The sequence below is a fragment of the Pecten maximus genome, chromosome 3 (assembly GCF_902652985.1).
Source record: "Pecten maximus chromosome 3, xPecMax1.1, whole genome shotgun sequence".
NCBI classification, from domain to species: domain Eukaryota; kingdom Metazoa; phylum Mollusca; class Bivalvia; order Pectinida; family Pectinidae; genus Pecten; species Pecten maximus.
Window position 1 is genome coordinate 1,653,662 of NC_047017.1, and position 22,653 is coordinate 1,676,314.

The following is a 22,653-nucleotide window of genomic DNA, read 5'->3' on the forward strand; positions in this document are numbered from 1 at the left end:
CTATACATGTATATAAAGTATAGAATTTCAGTCAGTTTCAAGTAAACAACTGGATGACAAAATTATTAATTTTATCTAATTTGAATAAAATATTCAAGAACAGAACGTTTTCTATTTTTAATGTAAAAATGTAACTTACATAAAAAGATAGCAGATTTTGTATATTTATAACTTTATAAGGTCTTATCACAACACAATCTTGTAATGCATAATCAGTTCTTTCAATTTTATTTTATTTGAATAAAATATCCAAGAACAGAACATTTTCTATTTTTAATGAAATAAAATGTTATTTACATAAAAAGACAGCAGTTTTTGTATTTTTATAACCTTAAGGTCTTATCACGATGTACAATCTTTTAACGCAAAATCATTTCTTCATTCATTAATACATAAATCTATAAATACTGGTCGTAACACACAATACTACACTCACTCTCTCTCTCTTAATACGATTAGTCTTTTTCCCACTGTATTTCTAACAAATATATATATATAGCACAAACATACATATAAGAGAACTAAATATCAAGAGACCCAAAGGGCCTTAATCGCTCGCTTGGATATATCTGTGATTATGTCAGAATTTTCTCATTTAAGTTACATTTTATACAACAAATACTTTTCCCATTTTGGTATCTCTCTCTTGTTGCAGGCAGTTGAAATTTTACTTAATACCAATGATATACCTCAAAGATGTCTTAAATATGTTTTTATGAATGTTACCTCTGTGACCTTGAAAACAGTTCAAGGCCATTTCTTGATGGAAACCTTGTTGGCTTCATCCTAGGAATCGACCATGATTATATTCCTTTTGGTCTGTGAGAAGTTGTTAGAATATTTTAACAAATTTTATCGAGGTGACCTTGACCTTATGTCAAAGGCATTTCTTTTCACAGATTTGCTGGGCTATATCCCAGGAACCTACCACTTAAATATTTTGATTGTAGGCCTTTTGGTTTGAGAAGAATTTGGACGACAGATGTAGCAACATGGTAATACCATTAGCTCATCCATCCTTTGGACCAGGTGAGCTAAAAGCTATAAATCTTTCCTTTCAAAGGTAAGATATTTTTTTATATTCCTGCTGAATGTCTTGCAGTGAAAACCTTTCAATTGAACAGCAGCAAGTTTACACAGAAGCAAACATGATATTGTATTTTAAGAAAGTTTTTAAGAATTTTATATCACAATTAATTCCATTTTTGGCACTACCTAGAATAGTCATCTCAATGACAACTAATATCCCTTGTGGGTGTTAACTTAATCTTTAAACTAAAGTCCTTCATTTTGTCAAATGAGATTATTGCAAATGGAACACTCATACTCAGAATCTCTCAAAACTTCAGCAAAACATTTTTCAGGTTTAGCAAGCAAAACCTAGATAACCTGTACAAGGCCTAACTTAGTATTTCAATAAAGGGACACAAATCCTTAAAAAATGGTCTTAATGGAAAAGAAATAACACCCAGCAAAAGTTAAAAGGGCAGTTATGATAATTTTTTTGTTGAAAACTCATTGTGGGAGATATAATGAAGGTTTTGTTTCACCAAACTCCAAATAATAAGTTCAACCAGTCCATTAAAAAGTACATGTACAGGCCATGCATGTTTGGCATTTAATCAAGAGCATATCTGTGATTCAGATCTAGACAACACCAAACAGGAAGTTATAAAGATTGTCATGATGTTTCCAATGTTTTCCTGGGTTATCAACATTATGAAGTATCACGATTGCCTGAAAAATGTCTATGAAGCCACTGGAGGCGGAGGATGTGGCTCCATCCAGGCCTTTTGTAGCTCTGGCATACCATCCTGCCCTGGGGCCGCGTCCATGTGAGCCTGGGTGAGGAAGGTAGCACCGGCATCGTCTTCGGTCCTGAAACCACGATAAAACATAAGAAAATCATCTCTGGAAACCAAACCAGAACTCGCGCCAGGGTTGTTAACTAATTCCCCCTTCTCTATTTTCAAAATATTTTGATTTTCCTTCCCTCTCCTTTTTAATCTGAATCAGGAAATTTAATCCTTTCACCCCTTCTGACCATATTGGACTTCAAATGATTAATGGATGGCAGAGTCTATTAATGTTTCTTAGGGTTGAAAGGGTTAATGTCTCATTATTAAATGAATATCTAGGCCTGTTTTTCTCCAATTTTTACCCATTTGTATTTTCTTTTTCTTTCATGTAATGAATAGGTGATGATAATCCAAATGTATCCATTTAATTTTCAAATTTGAGCTTTATTATAATAATGAAATACAATAATGCTAAAGCATGCAACAATTATTAGGAGCTGAATAATTTACAGGTCTGTTGCTACTCCAGGGATAAGGTAATAGTTGATATCCTAAAAAAATATGGCAAGAGACCAGAGGTCACTGATAAGAGTTGTTGGAGGTCACAGATAATCAGTTAAATGATCACTAATCTCATTGTGTGTATGTATTGTGATAAATCTATTTATAACCCTTACATAACTGCACCCGTTTCACAGCTGATATGAGATGCGGTAAGCCTGTGTCCGTGCATAATGTATAGATTATGGTTAACCATGATATGCTTATATATATATTTACATGTATGCCTGTAACTTTCTGTAAAAAAATTTAAATTTCTAAATAAAGCATCTATCATGTAACATTTCGACCTCTACATGTTGGCCAACATCTCCATAATAATTCTTGAATAAGAATAATGCTACATACTTATCCCCCTGGGTGATGCTAAGTCGGTGCTGTCTCTGTTCGATGGACGGGAGGGGAGGCGCAGAGAAAGTGTTGCCCTCTCTTTTCCGAGTTCCATTCATTCTAGCAAACAAATATCGCAGAATTCGTTCCTTTTGCTCCCAAGTGAGGTCCCCAATGTCAACTTTACCCGATATGTCATATCTAAAAAAAAATACAAAGGAAATTTTGCTTTGTTAAATTTAAAACCAATTAGTCCATTGTTTTACTGTAAGAATTGCATTGTACTCTACTTCCATGTAACAATTCTAAACATGTTCGATGCCAAAGTGACAGGGTTTCTATCAAAAGACATCCATATAAGATACTGCTTAACATAGAGATTGGTTTTAATGTTAGACAATCTGCAGACAAGATAAACAAGAGGCCCATTCATCTTAATGGTCATCTGACTTTAAAGACCCTAGTACTTATTATTGTAGCATACACTATTAAGTATAGTGGTATGTATGGTTGGCCATGGCGGCCATCTTGGATATCTGACCAATCTGGAAAATAACAACACTGGGTCAGAATCTCAGGATCGTTTCAGGGAAGTTTGAGCTAAATACCACAGGTGGAATTTGTTTAGAAAGGTTTTGTTCAGGAAAACCATGATTTAACAATCATGTTATAAAATGGCTGCATAGCTGCCCAGTGCAATATAAAAATTTCTCCTAGGCCGAAAAACACTTTGTCGGCTTCCTTTCTTCAACCTCCTCACCAAGTAGCTCATTGGCACAGTGGAAATGGAAAAGTATTTGAAAATGTGCTTTTTAAGATGGCAGCCATGGTGCCATCTTTGATTTCAGACTGACCCGAAAAGTAACCACTTACAAAATGTAGTTAGGACCATTAGGATGTCACTTTTGGAATTTGATTTAAAGACTATGATAGGCAAGTATGTTATAAAATGGCAAAAAAATAGCACTTTGTCGGCTTACTTTTATTTAACATCCTCACCAATTTTCAGCTCAATGGCACCAGTGGAACTGGAGAAGAAGTTTAAAACATGTTTTTTTCAAGAAGGCAGCCATCTTGAATTTAGGATTGAAACAAAAATCAAGAACACTTGGTCAGAACCATCTTAGGATTATTTCAGGAAAGTTTGAGTTGAATCCCAATTATGGTACTTGAGAAGTTTGACATGTAAAAAGTTTAAGCATGGCAGACAACGATCAACACAGACATGGTGACTATAGATGTTTCTGATCTTCTGGGTGAGATGACCTAAACATCCTGAAATAAAGCTTGGTTGCCTTAATTGTTTAATGTTCTACAAGGTCACTTAAGTTCAAGTTATATGATTCATATTCACCATAATTTTGGCAAAAATTTTAAATCAAAATGCTGCAAATAAAAACATCACTATACATTATGATTAAAAGTGTACCTAATTTCAAAAGGGATTTGTTAAAGGTTTCAAATATTGAATCAAACAGAGAATCAAAATGCAACTCGGGAAAATACAAGTACGTCATGATTTGAAGGCCTAACAAATAAAGCTACCTTGACAGATGGACTGACCAACAACATATCTACATGTACCGTTGAAAAAAATAGATAAAACGATAAAAAAAAATAAAAAAAAAAAATAATCAAATACCATACTACAGCCAAATTCATATCCTGCAGACAACCCTTTGCAAGGATCCATTGTTACCCAGATTATTACCGTTAATATTACTTCTTTGACTCAAATAATGACCAATATATTTGAGATTTTACCGTGTTTGTCATACTGAACACCTCTATATCTTGGATTATCTATAATATTTATAGCATACATTGTATCTTAATAGAGACAACAATGAACATGGGTAAACACCATATCATTATGTGAGGACAAATTTAAAAAATCCCTACAATATGAAAATGACCTTAAACAAGAGGCCCAAGGGGCATACATCACTCACCTAGATATTTCGGTGATCATCGGAAAAAACATTTCAAGAACGAGAGGGATGGGGAAAGACTTTTGATCAAAATCCTAATCTATTCAGAAAAGAAAGCTTCTTTTTCCCCCTTTTGCGTCTCGCCTGCACACTGACCGTGGAGAGTTTTTTTTTCTAATTCCCTCCATTTATACAACATTTAGTTTTCTTTCTTTACTGATGCTCCAGACAAAAAAAAACTTTAAAAAAAACACACAAAAGAAAGACAATAGAAGGTTGCCCCTATTTTCCCCCTTCTGGACCCCTCCCCTGTGTTTCAAATGGAACTCACACATTTCTTCTATACAACATTGAATCTTCTATCCTGTTTGGATGACGGACGCCGATTAATTATGGATAGCATCAAATTTGTGTTTTGAGCAATTTTCATGCAGCTTAAAATTAAGCTGGTCTAATTGAACAAGTTATTTCATTTTATATTTGTTGCTCCAATTTTCAAATACCTTATATATATATACCTGGTACTTTCTTATTTTGTGTCTATACAGATATTCCTGGAGGCTTGAGATTAAATTTACAAGATAAGTGTACAATGAAGTAATCATTGAAAAATTGATTGTTTCAATCCGTAAAGCCCAAATATTACAACATTTCTGTGACGGCGTTTGGTGATGATTTACTGAATTTGCCCTAAACATTTCTCTCAATAAGCCACAACAAATATTTTACAATGTTAGGCGATGGCTGTAGGGTAAAGGTTAATGGGAGGTATAACATTTTTACAATGTCGATTTCAACCCTCACAATATTGAAGCACTTACTTGACCTTCTTCCTGTTAGATGATAAAAAAAAAGAAAACAGTTTGCTCAAGACTTTGTTGTTGTGTTCTACATACAGTAAATACAGACTCCATACCTCACCTCTTATCCGTAATATAAGCTGTCTGTTTAATTCCATCGAAGTTCACTTTCATATGTCATAACAAAATGTTTACTTAGACATTGAGGTAGTCACCAGCTACTACAAGGAGATTTGCCTCAAATTGACTCTGGCTGTTCACAGGGCAATAAACCCAGCCAATCATAATGATAGAACAATATGTGAGCCAGTTAATAGGTACAAAATTTGACCATGACATTAGACCTACTGACCTGGAACTTTGATAAGATGACTTTTTATATGATTAAGTTTGTTTCATTGGCATTACAAAATGTCAAGTCATGTGCTCAGCATCATGATGTAGCACTTGTTTTTACTTAAAAATAAAATCAGCAAATTCCAATAAGGATACGATCAAGTTATTATCAGGTAAGTTCGGTTGAAGTACCGCTTGTGATCAAATCTAAACTAACTATTCTTAATCACCAGAAGCTGATATCTGGGAAATAACATAAAACTCTTCTCTACTTTGTTGATGTGAGCTAATAAAAGTACAACTGATATGTCAGGACAGGTAAAAAATTGTGTGGGATCAGACAGGTGTGGTATATTATAAAGGTAAATTATTATGGGATCAGACAGGTGTGGTATTACAAAGGGAAATTATCACTGGATCAGACAGGTGTGGTATTACAAAGGTAAATTATCACAGGATCAGACAGGTGTGGTATTACAAAGGTAAATTATTACGGGATCAGACAGGTGTGGTATTACAAAGGTAAATTATCACTGGATCAGACAGGTGTGGTATTACAAAGGTAAATTATTATGGGATCAGACAGGTGTGGTATTACAAAGGTAAATTATCACTGGATCAGACAGGTGTGGTATTACAAAGGTAAATTATTATGGGATCAGACAGGTGTGGTACTAGTATCATAAAGGTAAACTGTAAGCTGTGGCTATATGCATTAGATCGTAGATCATCTAAATGCACGGAAATCATGAAATTTAGATAACTAAGTTATCCAACTAAATAAAAATCATACATATGTAAATGTTCATAAAAAATGAAGAAGCACGACTTCGCCTATTACATATATGTAACTTTAGCTAAAATGTTATGTTTTTTAACCAGTGACTTCCTTCATATTACTCAGGTCACTTGGATAAATCCAACATACATCGCACAACGTATGACAGAAAACAGACGAGAGGCGATTAGAATAAGTCACTTGAGATTTCATCTCAGGTGACCAAAAAAAATCACTCACTTCAAGAGCAATATTTCAATGGATCTTCTGGTTTTTATGAAATCTACCAAAAGCGGATCACATACAGACAGAATTTTTTACATTGTCAAATTAAAACAATTATTACTGACTCCCTACATGTAAAGATTTTAGTATGATGATATTACGGGGTTCTCAGGATAAAGCAGAAAAGCAGGCTTGATACAAATGTTGAAGAAATTGAAAATTTCTTAATCTGGCTCAAAATCATCTTTCTTAAAATCCTTTAAAAAATTTCGGACAGTTTTGTATTAGTGATATTCTCTCTTATGGAATGTCTAAACATTGTGAGTTTTAAAACTAAACATACATTTAGATATTTAAATGAAGCCAAAGTCTTAATTTGTTTTAGAAATGTGACAGCTTATTTCACTACAAATTCTTTGAAATTATTACATAGTTTAATTTCAATAAATTTTTTTTTCATAATATCTTTCACGGGTTAAAGTCACATGAAGAATGAGTTTCAACATTCTTACTGAGTTATCAAAAACTGAAGATTAATGTAATCACTTTGAAACATATGATGAAGATTAATGTAACCACAAACACATGATGAAGATTAATGTAATCACAAACATATGATGAAGATTAATGTAATCACAAACATATGATGAGGATTAATGTAATCACAAACATATGATGAAGATTAATGTAACCAATTACATATGATGAAGATTAATGTAGATGTAATTGCAAACATGCAATGAAGATTAATGTAATCACACAAACATATGATGAAGATTAATGTAATCACACAAACATATGATGAGGATTAATGTAATCACACAAACATATGATGAAGATTAATGTAATCACACAAACATATGATGAAGATTAATGTAACCAATTACATATGATGAAGATTAATGTAATCACACAAACATATGATGAAGATTAATGTAATCACACAAACATATGATGAGGATTAATGTAATCAAAAAATATGATGAAGATTAATGTAATCACAAACATATGATGAGGATTAATGTAATCACACAAACATATGATGAAGATTAATGTAATCACACAAACATATGATGAAGATTAATGTAATCACAAACATATGATGAAGATTAATGTAACCAATTACATATGATGAAGATTAATGTAGATGTAATTGCAAACATGCAATGAAGATTAATGTAATCACAAACATATGATGAGGATTAATGTAATCACTTACAAACAAATGCTGAAGATTAATGTAATCAAAAAAATATGATGAAGATTAATGTAATCACAAACATATGATGAAGATTAATGTAATCACTTCCAAACAAATGCTGAAGATTAATGTAATCACAAACATATGATGAGGATTAATGTAATCACACAAACATATGATGAAGATTAATGTAATCACACAAACATATGATGAAGATTAATGTAACCACAAACATATGATGAAGATACTTACAATGTTTCGGCAGCTTCTAAGTCCTTATATACACTGTTTGTGCTCTGGTCAGATTTATTGAACGTCCTAATTCTAGGGTAATCTCCCTTTCCTGAGAACGCTTTCATCATCCTCTCTTGATATGCGCCCTGGGCATCGTGGCGATATTGAGCTCTGGAAAATATCATCAGCTTGTTGATTATATACAGATAGTGTGTGTTTACTGTGGTTTACATTTAAAACATTTGATCAAATTGATGATAAAACCGAACCCGCTCAACACTCCGCAAAAAAAAAGTTTGATGTGATGAAATTGGTAGATAAAGAAATTTTGGACGGCTGATTTGTCCATGAGTGAGAAAAGTCTAAAATAGTTAATGACCCTTAATAAAATTTTAGGTACATAAGATAATTGAAGTTTTCAGAAATATCAGGGTCCAATCTTACACACTTTGTTAAAATTGTCTGCTAGTTCATATAACATTTTGTGCAATAGACATGTGTATAGTCTTTGGAAGGCAATTATTTTTCAAAGTTCCCAGTGATACCATGAAGGCATTAAGCAATTAATACAGTATTGAGATGAGATAGGGTTGTCGTTTATCAGTTACGTAAAACTGGGGTCAGTTTTCATCCCCTTCCATCTGCCTTGTCTAGCTTAGCATGGCATGTCATGTGTGGGGCAATAGGAAAAAATATCTGGCCTATGGAAGGTTATTGTTTGGTCAGACAATCTTCTCCTAACCTGTTATGTTAAAAGGCTTTGTTTGTGAAACAATACCCTGGGTAGGTTTCAGCCAATGACATTACAGTCTAGCCATTAGATTTGTAGGAATACATGCTCAGACCTGCCATCTTACAGCCTTTGCTTCCCACAGATATACCCGGAACAAGTTGATATGTAGGACTAAATTAGGGATATACAGATGCATTCAACAATTTTAATGTAACATGTTTTGATCTTCCACAACATTTTACATGGACAAAGGAGTAGAATTTATAAATATTAATACCAGTTATATCTGTATACATCAAATGTTTAGCTAAGTATGAAAATACACACAAATATCCATTTATAATGTGCAGAATGATATGTTTTCATTGTGTAGAATATGAAAAAAAAAACGATAGAAAAAAAAATACATTGATGCTTTGCGATACTGGATCACGCACAATCGTAACGCATCATATAACGGTCAGGAATCACATGGTCTGAAATTGGTAAGTATCATGAACAAACAAAAAATGGCTGATACAAGAGATGAAAGGTTAAAAGGAGGAAGGACAATGAAAATATTCATTAAATTGACATTTCATATAACAAGCATATCTTCTACTATATTGTTGACATCCATACTTCCTGAAATGTGCTAAAAAGTTTTTTTCTTACATTCTGACTAATGTTTCGAAATTGTATTCTCTGATAATGGTGGACTGGTGTATTGTACAGATCTATATTTTGTAGGTTTTACAATATATGCTTAGACAAAAACTATCATATGAAACCTATATATATATATACAGTAAGGCAACCAAAGGTATGGAGACATTCATACATCAAATCTTTTTTGTTGAAATTTTCAAATTTTTTCAGAGTAATTTTTTCATGAAATTAGTAAATTTAGTACTAAAACAAAAAAAGTATTAGCATATTTACAAATCATGTTTCTATTTATTAGATAAAAGGTCAAAAATAAAGAATGCCTTCCTGTGTTCTGTTCATGAGAGATAATTCAGTTTGAAATCTAGATTTTGTATAAAAATACACTTCCACAATACGTTTAATCCTCACAAGTGATGTTGCACCAGTCCACCATTCTCAGAATTTTTTCCGATTCGAAAGTTTGGTCAGAATGTTAGAAAAAGAACACAAATTGTTCCAGGGCAAATATGGTATGGCTATGTTTAGTATAAAGTAAAACATAAGATTGCAACTATGAAATGTCTGCGTAGTGTGTATTTTAATCATTCTACCTCCTTTTGACGTTTTTATTATTGATGTCGGCCATATTATGCTCATGAAACTTATCAACGTGATTGCTGACCTCAAAATTGTAAGCAAAAATTGTGTAACGGAGGGTATATTACCCGGAACCAATACACAGCTGTTACCGTCTGCTGTGATAGTTTTGTGGGAAGCCGAGAAGACACTTAATGCTGAATTGTGCTGTTCTGAAGGTGTCCACCACTACGGTGATGGTAAGCTATTCTGTGACAGAATATTGGAAGCCACAAGTGTAATACACATGTATGTCAAGTGTGTAAACAAAAAAATATAAGAATAAAAATAACGATATAAAAATATTCAAGAATATAAAAATAAGATCAAAATACTTGTATATGACTGAAAGGTGATGGAATAAAATATATTATCGCATCTTGATATTAAAACATGGAATTAAAACGTATACATGTGTTATTACATCTTGATATTAAATCAAACAGATCAGCTTTTAACAAATTGGCACTTTTAAGAGGAAAAGAAAGAATTGTTCAAAAAAAATAATATGCATAACTAGAGAAAAAGCTGCTTAAAGTGAAAAAAAATGCTGAATGGCCAGCCAGCTGAACAGACAAGAGGACGGATGATCCACCATGGCATAAGCTTTCTTGCCCTTAGGCCAGGTGAGCTAAAAACTTGAGCAAGTCAAATGAAACCTTTCTTGGCTTGATTAACGTTAAAAATATAGTATTCATGATTCAGCATATTGACAATGATTTACATTAATGCATTGGTTATTTGATAAACAACAGCCATTTGGCATTTGTGCTGTAGTAGTGCTTAAAAAAACTTAATAGCTGTACAACAAATGGAGGCAGACGGCACTGCCACAAAGTGACTATAATAGCCATCTTTGAATCGGTGAGCTAAAATATAAATTGATGAAGGTGAAAAATTACTCCACGAAAATATTTTCATGCTAGAGGAACACGGGTCACAAATTACCTGTGATGGTGGGCGATTTAGGATTTACCTACCCACATCAACCTCAGTATATAATCCACTGGCAAACTTGGCAAGGTAAAGCAACACTTTACATTAGAAAAGTTTAACAATATACAACTTACCAACAAAAAAGGCCAAATTCTACAATATGCTTTGGCACAAAGACATGGATTCAATTCCGGGAGAGGGCTTAATATAAGTTGGAAAACTTGTGCCCAATCCCTTTGTAACAAATTGTAAATTACAAATAAAATATGTTTAAATCAAAATGGATTCAATAATATGGAAAGTCATCATTATCGTAAATAAATTACACATTCATTACATTGTAAAAATGTCATCATCGTCACTAACCAATAGATCCCCAGAGGGATCTTGGTATACAATTGAATGGCCTTTTTCAGTTCTAAGTAAAACCTAATTTTTCCCCACTTTACAGTGATTGGGTGGCACAGTGGTAACACACTTGCCTTTCACCTTCGCAATCAGGGTCAAATTCCCCAATCTGAAAAAGGTACGGGGTCACCTGCCTGACCATGTGGTTTTTCTCAGGTATTCCGGGATATCCTTCTACACTAAGACCCTTGCGCGCTTCCATATTGCCAACATACATATTCAATATGAATTGATATAACTTGTTTCACAGTTGTTAAATAAATGAAGTTCACATTTACATTATGTTTTCTCAAAAAGTTTTTTTTTTTAACTCTTTACACTATCATTCATTTCCAAATTTAAATAATGCCTTTCTTCTCTTGTAATGAGAGCTTCCTTTTCCAAGAAAGGCAAAAGGCGATATAAGTACAAAATAAATAGTTGTGAAATATACGGGAGCATATTTCATAAAACATATAACTAGGGCTCTCATTGTACATTGAAAATCTGAGAATTATTGAATTCTGATTGATGACATCATTGTTGAGATTGGTGACCAGATCTTCCGACAGACTCTTGGCATAACCATAGGTACAGACAGTGCCCTTCTAGTGGCCGACTTGTTTTTGTTTTAATACAAAACTGATTATATTGAAGAGCTTATCAGAACAGGTATCATAGACCATACAGACCTTCAGTTTCACCTTTACGAATGTTTAGCCTTCAAAAACAGAAACTTCATTTATCCTTCAAAAACAGAAACTTCATTTAGCCTTCAAAAACAGAAACTTCATTTAGCCTTCAAAAACAAACTTCATTTAGCCTTCAAAAACAGAAACTTCATTTAGCCTTCAAAAACAGAAACTTCATTTAGCCTTCAAAAACAGAAACTTCATTTAGCCTTCAAAAACAGAAACTTCATTTAGCCTTCAAAAACAGAAACTTCATTGACCATGTCAATCAGACATACTCTGTCAAACTTGAAATAAGGGACACTAGAGACTCTTCAACATCAACTGCTGACCTCGATCTTTGGTTAAAACATAGTATATTGCCTTAAAATGGCAAAATAGATTAGACACAAGATCTTGAATTACAACATAATCAACAGGGACATCTTACAACTAAGCTGTAAGGTAAGTATGATGCTATCAATTTCCCAGTGGTTAACTTTCTATTTCTAGATAGCAACATCCCAGCATTTCCTACCTACAATACGTTCAGGAGTGACCCTTCTAACTTAATTACAGAGGGGGGGGTGTTATAATTAAGGAAATTCCTTTCTATTAATAATGACTGGTCTGGATAGTTTCTGCACTACATGGTAATACGGTATGCCGTTTTACACTACACACTTACTGATTGGCTGCAATTTCCTGACGAACTTGCTCAAGTGACTCCAGGAAAAACCTTTCCAGTTCTGTTCTCTGATCCAAAATGTTTTTGGCAAGTTTTTTGATCTTATTCATCTCTTTATTTTTGAGTTCTATAACTCTCTGGAGTTTCGCAATCTCAATCTTTGCAGCCTCATTTTCAATACGGGACCTTTCCATGGCCGCCTTCTTGTCAGTTTTGAACTCTCTAGCCATGTGACTAAGTGAATGCTCCAGAGTTTGTACCTTTTCATTGAGCTGAAAACAAAAAGAAATGCATGTCTTCAACAGTTGATATCACTACTGTAAGACAGGAGGCCCAAAGGGCCTGTATCACTCTCCTGGATATTTCAGTGACTATGGCAATACATTCTACATTTCAACAGAAAGATTTCAAAGAATTAATTTGCTTAATTTTCCCTATAGAGGTCTGCACCACAAGCCCATGGGGTCCACACAACCTTTATACAAACCTATTGGTTTCCTTTCATCCCAGGATGCTTAGACGAAATTTCAAATTTGGTCTAATTAAAAGATCAGATTTAAAGGATTTACCACCATTTTCCCTCTTTGGCCCTGACAATCCGACCCAAAGGAGCTGATGTGTCCTCCGTTTAGACAACATTGGATCTCCTTTGCTCCAGACCAAATTTTATCAAAATCTACAATGTAATTCAGAACTAGTAGCAATTTAAAGGATTTACTTCTTTTCCCCATTGGGTTCCACCCCTTTAACCCCAGGGGAGAGCCATACCCTGTTTATACAACAGTAGATTTCCTTAGCCAAAAAATGTTCCCGACCAAATTTCATCAAAGACCCTTCAAACGTTCTGTTGTTTTGTCTGTACAATTTACCTGTCGTATAAGCTCCTTCTGTTGTTTTGTCTGTACAACTTACCTGTCGTTTAAGCTCCTTCTGTTGTTTTGTCTATACAACTTACCTGTCGTTTAAGTTCCTTCTGTTGTTTTGTCTGTACAACTTACCTGTCGTTTAAGCTCCTTCTGTTGTTTTGTCTATACAACTTACCTGTCGTATAAGTTCCTTCTGTTGTTTTGTCTGTACAACTTACCTGTCGTATAAGTTCCTTCTGTTGTTTTGTCTGTACAACTTACCTGTCGTATAAGTTCCTTCTGTTGTTTTGTCTGTACAACTTACCTGTCGTATAAGTTCCTTCTGTTGTTTTGTCTGTACAACTTACCTGTCGTATAAGTTCCTTCTGTTGTTTTGTCTGTACAACTTTTTCTTGCACGATCATATCATTGAGTTCTTTTTCCCCTGACAGATTTTCGTTTTCATCCAATAATTTCTCTTTAGACTTCTTCAGTATTTCTCCCTCCTTCATGTGATAATTTAAGGCCTCCGACAATCTGACATTCTCCTTGTACACTGACTTTGTTGTCTCATCTAGATTCCTATAGAAATATAGAGTAATTGTTACCATGGGAACCAGTTGAAAAACAATACACATCCTTGTAATTATGAAAATTGCATTTAGGACTTTTTAATCTATTTCTATATGAAATATACGGTAACTGATATATATACAGTATTAACTGTGAAATTTTGACTATAGGAGAATCATCGCATGAGATTTAATTCCTGTGAGTTAATTTCCTGTAGGAAAACTGCCCCTTGAAATTGACCAACTTTGTTAAATATTGTTCTCGAATACATTCAATGATGACAATACTAACGTTATTGCTTCAGTATGAGCTCGCTCAGCCAATTCCGCAATCTTTTGATTTGCTTCCTGTTGAAGTCTCATCTACAATATAGCAAACAAATGAAGACTGAATATTAAATAACAGAAAGTCTTTAATGCACAAACAAGAGGCCCAGAGGGCCTGTATTGTATCACTCACCTGGATATTTCAGTGATTATGACAAAACACTCTCATTTCAAGCTATACCAAAAAATAATTTCCCAGTATGGAATCTGGCACTCGTTGCTGCTTGCCAAAGGTGCATGCTCCTGTTGTTTTCACCAGAATATTGTCAATTTTTTTTTCCTTCAAATTATGAATTATTTTCCATACTTTTGATACTCTTCACCATTGTCTTATAAAAGTGTACAGTGTGCGTTGTCAAATAATAGGTAAAGGTGTTAAGTGTATGTAGAAGTTCCTTTTACTAGTTAGGTTTGTTGTGCCTAAAATAAAGAAATCACAAACCTTTTCTTCAAAAAATTTCTGTTCCATCCGTGACAGTGTAGATTTGTGATCTCGATTGGCATTGTACATAGATTCTTTTATCTGAAATGTAAAACATTGAACAATATAAATCAAGTTAAGTAACAAATCATACATTTATATTAAAAATATTGTTAAAACAGAGTCAAATCGTTTGATTATAATATAACGATAGAGATGTGACATAATAAGGTGGGTATAAGGATAATTTGTATCAACTCCTTAGAGTTCTTTTCTCATTATATAAAGGGCCATGATAGTTCAGTTGGTTAGAGCGCCAGCCATGTAAACTCAGGTGAAGGCCCCAAGTGCATTTGTTAAACGCTCTGTATACCCATGGCAGTTTATGGTTGTATCCTTGGCAAATACACTTTACCCTAATTGCTCTGGATAACATGCGACAGGCCTCTCATATGTTGTTCAGTGAGGTAGTCACCAACTACTACAAGGAGACATCGCCCTCAAAATGACCCTGGCTGTACACAGGGTGATAGTCCCAGCAAACAAACGAACAGTACGTTTTAAACAAAATATGGCAGACTCCGTGTGTGTTTTGGTGTGTTTGTATAACCTTGACCCATGACCACCAAAATATGAAGTTTGAAATATGAAGTAGTGAAATAAACTAAATCTGATACTGGTGGCCATGTTAGATATCCAATCCAACTTAAGATGTAGCATGCACAAGTAACAGGACCCATCTATGCTGAGCATTCACAACCAGTAGAAAAATACTAGTGACAAATTTGAAATGAATTTAAAATGAGGAAACTGAATCTTTAATGATTAGTGTGTATTAGATTTATGAATTTACTTCATCAAGATCTTTCTGCATTTGTCCTCTTTTCCGTCGAAACTCTTTGACTTGCTTGAGTTCTGTCTGCAGAAGGTCAACTTCACGACTACGCTCAGACAATCGTTCTTCCAACTCGTTAATTTGTTGACTGAAGTCCTCCACAATATTCTCTTTGTCCTTTCGATGTTCCTTCTTCTGGTCTCGGATGGACTGCTGGAGTTTCTCCAGCTGAAACACAAAAGACATATTCTAGATAAAAAACCTAGCCACAAAACACATCTTATCAAGTGTTAATTGGGCTTGTCACAGTAGTGTCCGAAACTACATGTAACCTGCTGTAGCAAACAAAATTTAAAGAAACCATAATTCAAGTACAATATTGTTACTTAATTCATATTACCTTTAAACACCTTTCATGAAAATTGAACATGTTTTCAAATTGGTGGCCCATTTTTTTAAATCCAGAAATGGAAGTCAAAACCCCTATATTATACCAATTTTCTGTAAAATAACATGTCTTCTAAATTTTGACCAATCAGAGGCCCCCATTTCACTACTGTGGCAACTGAGCAAGTGAACATTTTTACAAGTACTTACAGAGTTATTTTTTTGTTCATCTTTTTTCTGTAAAAGTGTGAAGATTTCAATGGCCTCCTGTTCCGACCTTAACATGGTACTCTGGAGGCCATCGTTCTCCAACATCAACTTCTTTGCATGTTCTCTGTCAATATAAAAATAAAGTTAGCAAGGGTTCACATAGATAATTCACACTATACCCTCCCTGTAATATAGGAAATAAGTTCAGGAGCTTAGGAGATATCTTGTACCCAAGCTTTTTATCCTGAAAGTGGTCAAGTACAAATCTATTGGAGCAACAGTGATATGTACACATTTATCGGAGGGACAGTGATATGTACATATTTATTTGAGGGACAGTGATATGGACACATTTATCTGACGGACATGATATTCATAATTTAATATGAGTGATTATGAGTGAAGTGTAAATTAGGTACATATTTTACTGCTCAATATCATGTACCTGAATTTTTTAGTTAAACAATTTAACTTTTCAAAAATCAAAGTGGTAAATTTAACCTACCGGTACTCCTGCTTGGCACCTTCTGCCACCTCTAACCTGGCCTCCCATGCTTTAGAGTTGGCGATGGCTAACTTTGCAATAGATTCATTTTTCTTTGCTCCCTTCTTTCCTTTCTTCCTGTAAGTAAGACATCATTTATAATTGTATTCTCATTATTTAGTACACATGTGTTACTGATTTATTTATATACTCAGCAATATATTCTCCTAGCCATGTTCTGTATCATTCTAAATTAATAGCCGTCATAGTCCGACTAACAGAAACCTGTCTAATCTGACACTTTCATGTGGGTTATAACATATTGGTCACTTTTTGCTTACTTACTTACTTACCTGTGGTACAGCAAGTAAAAAAGGAGTACGGTGATGTAGTAAATTTGGTTTCTTGTTTATTTATTTTTCTTCCATCATAATTATATACAATAGCAAATTACTTGAATATTATTATGAAGAAACAATAGATATTTATTTTCCAACTGAAAATGAAGGCAGGGTAATTGACAGTAAAAAATAAGTTGAAAATATAAATAATTAATAATAAAATTCAACATGGTGAACTTATTTATGTCACAAAACTACCATGTGGTAGTTATCTAAATATTTGATGACTTGATATAACTGTATTGGTACCCTTAGGTTCAACAAAGTCATGTGTGACACAAAAATAAATGCAGTGAAAAATTGTCAAAATGAATGAGACACATAGCAAGAAAGTATATGACTAAATACTTTTGAGAAAGTTCATATAAAAACTTTGACCAAGTTGTAACTCAGTGCCATCTGTAGTGGTCCTACAGGTTAGCATATATAGAGGTTACACAACGAGTGGTTGTTGGATATGGAATTTATTTCACACGAGTAAGTTATTTTTTAAAAGTTACAAAAGACACGAGCTTTAGCGAGTGTTTTTTGCAACTTTTAAAAAATAACTTACTCGTGTGAAATAAATTCCATATCCAACAATTTCGAGTCGTGTGACCTGTTTCTACCACAATAATATCGGCTTGAATCAAAGGGAAATGTGGCCAAGTATAATTTCGCGTATGTAAATAAAGTGTACCGGTTACGTCCGGGACCTGGTGATGTGACGTCATTAGATTATTGATGACGTCAATAACAATTGCAGCTTGGGTCAAAGTTCATCGTGTTAGCCAATCGAAATGCGTACAGAGTTTATACCACGTGTGGTATAAACAGATTGTTAATCAACAGCTGTAATGATTAACTGATGGTCTGAGAGTTGAATAACACAGGGCATTGTGGTAGAAATATAGAATAACTAATTAGTGTTTCACGCTTACTTGTTATTGATAGATCCATGTATACATGTATGTCATTTTCATTTATGTGTTTTATGGGTATGATACAGCGATTGGAGGTTCACATGTCAACAAACAATACTGACGTATTGGAAAGTTAAATGTATATCAACAATTATACATGTAATTGGTATTTTAATGAATATAAAACTAGATAGCGTAGATATGTAATCATGACACCAATTAATTTTGTAATTATCTGCAGTCTTGACCATACACCTGCATAAACACATGTGAGATTGACTGCCTTGACCTGAGGTCTGAAAAAGCCATGTGTGACACAGGTAAAAAATTGTTGTGTGTGGTACCTATTCGATGAGTAGGTAGATATATAGGAGTAATACAATGAATACGAAGGAAGGGAAATACATAACAGCTCAAGGGATGTTCGACAAATAGCGGTTTGAGTTATCCAAGGTCTATTTACAAAGATATTTTCAGTACTTATACGTCAGGACGCAGTCAGGATAAATTGCAAACAGTTTGACAAACAGGGGGTATTCGAGTAAGAGGAGTTTTACAGTATAGTGTATACATGTACATCACGGTACATACGGTCACTAGTTTTGATATAATTACATGTTTCGTATGCTTCCATACACTTATCAAACATGCTCTGATCATATCTTATGCTGTGGTGAAGTGTTCCTGATGTCATACATTAGGATTTTTTACGTGTTATTTTTATTTATGTCCATTAGTACATTTCCTTACTCATTATGTATATAATATCATTCGTTTTATCCATTAACTGTTAAACGGTAATTGTTAAATACATGTATTTTGTTGGAAAATAGGAATTGAAGCACATGTTGTCTATTTTGATATAACCGACCTTTAAATAGGCCTAAAATTTAAAACTTCTTGTATTTTGTTCAAAGGCGCTGCGCCCTTCCACGGTTTTGTCTTAATTTAATACATATACATTCAGTATATCTGGTCGTCAATAAGCACATTTCTTACGTACCCCTTTCCTTTCTTCCCCTTCTTTCCCTTTTTGCCCTTCTTGGGCATGATGATAATCGGATAGTCGAGTCGTAGGACTATCGAGATATTAGGCCTACTAGTTTCTACTGGCGGCCATCTTTGTTGACAGTGTTATGGCAACAGCATATCCTCCAGAGAATATTTAGGAAATTTTAAATAGAACAACTTTTGACCACTACAACTATTCATTATTAAATAATTTGAGAGTTTTCTATTCACTAAACATATAACAAAAATACAATCATGTATTATTGTGGTACGGATATGCTCCATATATGACGTCATTTCCGAATGAAAAGTTCAGCGAGTACCCGGCCGTCGGCTGACCGGCGAGGCCAGTTGGTTCTGCATCGGGGACTTGCAGGCGTACGCCAGATCGGCCGGTTTTGATTCACCGGCTGTGCGAGTGGCACAAAGGAGATTTCGTGCAAAATATGCCCCGTATATCTCGAATTGGTTAATTAAAAACACAACAACAAGATGAATTTAGAAATGCCTTAAATTGTGACTCATATTTACTTTTTGTCGTTTGCTTCAAATTCAGAAATATTCTTGCATGTTCAAAATTTCATTAAAACAAGCAATAGATTAAAAAAAACTAATAACAAAACAAAACACAACACGATGACAGTTGAATTTTCTTCACTTCTATGGCGCGGGAAGGATGTCATAATTAAATATGTTTGCCTAGGCAAAATTATTTTTGTCTAGGCCTAGGCAAAATTCTATTTCTGCCTAAGCAAAATTCGATTTTTGCCTAGGCAGAAATAATTTTGCCTAAGCATAAATCGAATATTGCCTAGGCTGAAATATTTTTGCCTAAGCAATATTCGATTTTTGCCTAGGCAATATTTTATTTTTGCTTAGGCAAAAATATTTAATTATGACATCCTTCCCGCGCCTACACTTCCCTCCCAATATTTAGACTTATAATTACATTGTATCTCTCTCCCTTCATCCCCTCTTTTTCTCTTCTTTCTTTTTCTCTTCCTCTCCCTTATCTATCTCATAGATTAAATATATAGGTGCATGTAAATTTTATGCAAATATGAAAATTGTATTAAGGAATGAAATTTACGTTTTAAGCATTCAAGAGGTCATAACAAAATTGGCTTCTGTACATATTCCATGAATCGTGTTAGCGATTTGAGGTAAATATGTCCGGAAAGCCACTGCTGTTATGACCTCATAAATGTTACATTATGCTTTTTTTTCTATTATATCTGTAAAAACATTTTTCACGCTTTTGTATCCGGGAGTAACGTCGGCGAGAGAACGTCCGTTTTGGCGGGAAAGTGTCGCATAGTTCTTAGCAAACGCCATTTATGGCGCTGGAAGGATGCCATAAATATTTTTGCCTAGGCAAAGGCAAAAATAAAATATTGCTTAGGCAAAAATCAAATATTGCTTAGGGAACAATATTTCAGAAAAGGCAATATTCGATTTTTGCCTAGGCAAAAATAATTTTGTTTCGATTATTTCCTAGGAAATCGAATTTTGCCTAGGTAAAATTATTTTTGCTTAGGCAGAAATATTTTTGCCTAGGCAAAATTATAGGCAATATTTTATTTTTGCCTAGGCAAAACTCGATTTCTGCCTTGGGCAAAAATAATTTTTTTAGGCAAAAATATTTAATCATGACATCCTTCCCGCGCTACAAAGTGTAGTTCCATTTACGACACTTATTCTGTAAGATTTTTGGAGTGATTTTTATATTTTGAACATTTAGGAGACCGTAACAACATTGGATAAGATAATTGGCTTTAATTAATATATTACAATATGAAATCAATTTTATAAATTCCATTCCAAGCCCCATACACAATAAGGTGCTTTACGTGCGTTCGGCCTTCTGAATAGGGGCACGTTCAGCTGGTATATCTTACGAATGATTATTATTTTCCTTCATATCTTAATCAGTACTTAAAATTTATTTGAGAATTGCTGTTATGTTATTTGAAGTCTAATTTGAAACAGTCGCTTAAGATCCAAAATTTAGTTGCCTCTTACTATAATTATGCCCTACTTGTGGGTAAAGGGACAGTCTACATGTAGTTGGACCTGCCGCAGTATTATCAATGCTATTTTCACTTATCGAAACGCTACAATAATAGGACTTCAAAAATAGTAATAATCAAAGTTATAATAGGAGCATGCAAGTATAATGTTATTAATATATAATTTCAATGGCCATCTAATTTTGATAGATGAAGTTAATAATAGCAATTTCTGAGAAATTAATCAATCCGATGCCATTTGTATTTTGTCTTCATCACCAATTATTGGACCGAAGAACTAAAGCACATCATTGTTTGTCAATACGAGTAAAATATGAGGAAAGGGGGAAAGAAGAGAAAAAATAATCTTATAAAAAAAACAGTAATGAACTTTCAATGGTAGACGCTTCGATCTCTTTGATTTGTCTTGTTCACACACGAAACAGTATATTTCTCACTTAATTTTAAAATAAAATACTTCATAGAAATGCTGGTTTACGAAAGCATCATGTGACGTGAAAAGTCTTGAATGGTGTATTGAAATGATTTTCGTTCTGTACTCTCAATTCTCCTCGCAGTGATAAAATTCGTAGGAAAATGAATCGGTATGGATTTCCCTTTAAAGGTACATTCCTTCGTTTGAATAAAGTTTAGGACGTCAAAATGGAACTTAATGGAAAATATGTATTTTACCAAATAATAAAAGTTATAATCTTCACATAAATGCGACAGGTTATATCGCAAAGTAAACCGAAGTTCTTCAAGTGTTTATTCCTAAAAATTCTTAATTCTCCCCGAAGTATCAATAATTTCCGCAAAAAAATAGACGGTATTTGTTATGATTTGTCATTTTTCTGTACATTTCGGCGTTAATTTAATTACAAGTAGGCACACACACTCATATAATCCTTGTTCGGACGTAGATTTCATCAAAAGAAATCTTGCATGTTTCTGCTGCTGTCAGTCTAAAATATTTCAGTTGAATCTTTCGGTTGATTCTTAGACCTACGTCTGCGGCATAGAAAAATTAGTATAAACAAGTATAATTCTTGATATTGTTGTCAGTGGACAAGGATTCGAAATAAAATAAAACATTTTTTCATTTAAATGTATTTTATAGTATATTTTGAAAATGTCAATGAGATTGCAGCATATATACTACATGTATAGTATATACTGGACAATTCAAAAATCCGGAAAAGAGCAAAAAACGCAGTTGTATTATCCGGTCAATGAAAAAAAAACCCAAATATTCAGAAAAGTGTATGCATAATAGCCCAACAAAATGTATATTTTAAAAAGTTTTCGTTTTCTTGCGGTTTTGGGGGAGAACTACGGATGCTGCTCCAATTCCGGATATTATTGTGTCCGTTTTC

The 22,653-nt window shown here is 33.8% G+C and overlaps 1 protein-coding gene across 1 annotated transcript; it reads right to left on the minus strand.

Moving 5' to 3' along the window:
- Positions 1-260: 260 nt before the first annotated feature.
- Positions 261-19,411, minus strand: LOC117322914 (basal body-orientation factor 1-like). Its single transcript, XM_033877879.1, has 11 exons — positions 19,261-19,411; positions 16,976-17,092; positions 16,471-16,594; positions 15,892-16,101; positions 15,060-15,140; positions 14,583-14,653; positions 14,087-14,300; positions 12,874-13,145; positions 8,214-8,366; positions 2,709-2,891; positions 261-1,878 (listed from the first exon to the last, which is right to left on the minus strand). Exons 1-11 carry the CDS (start codon positions 19,305-19,307, stop codon positions 1,749-1,751), a joined length of 1,602 nt encoding a protein of 533 aa, XP_033733770.1. The 5' UTR covers positions 19,308-19,411; the 3' UTR covers positions 261-1,748.
- Positions 19,412-22,653: the final 3,242 nt, after the last annotated feature.

What these genes read in the sequence shown, in the direction of transcription:
- LOC117322914 (XM_033877879.1), bottom strand. Translation starts at nt 19,307, where the DNA reads ATGCCCAAGAAGGGCAAAAAGGGAAAGAAGGGGAAGAAAGGAAAGGG. An exon ending in GCTCATACTGAAGCAATAAC is followed by an intron (nt 14,301 to 14,582) that starts GTTAGTATTGTC and finishes ATATTTCTATAG; the next exon opens with GAATCTAGATGAGACAACAA. An exon ending in AGCATCACCCAGGGGGATAA is followed by an intron (nt 1,879 to 2,708) that starts GTATGTAGCATT and finishes TCGTGGTTTCAG; the next exon opens with GACCGAAGACGATGCCGGTG.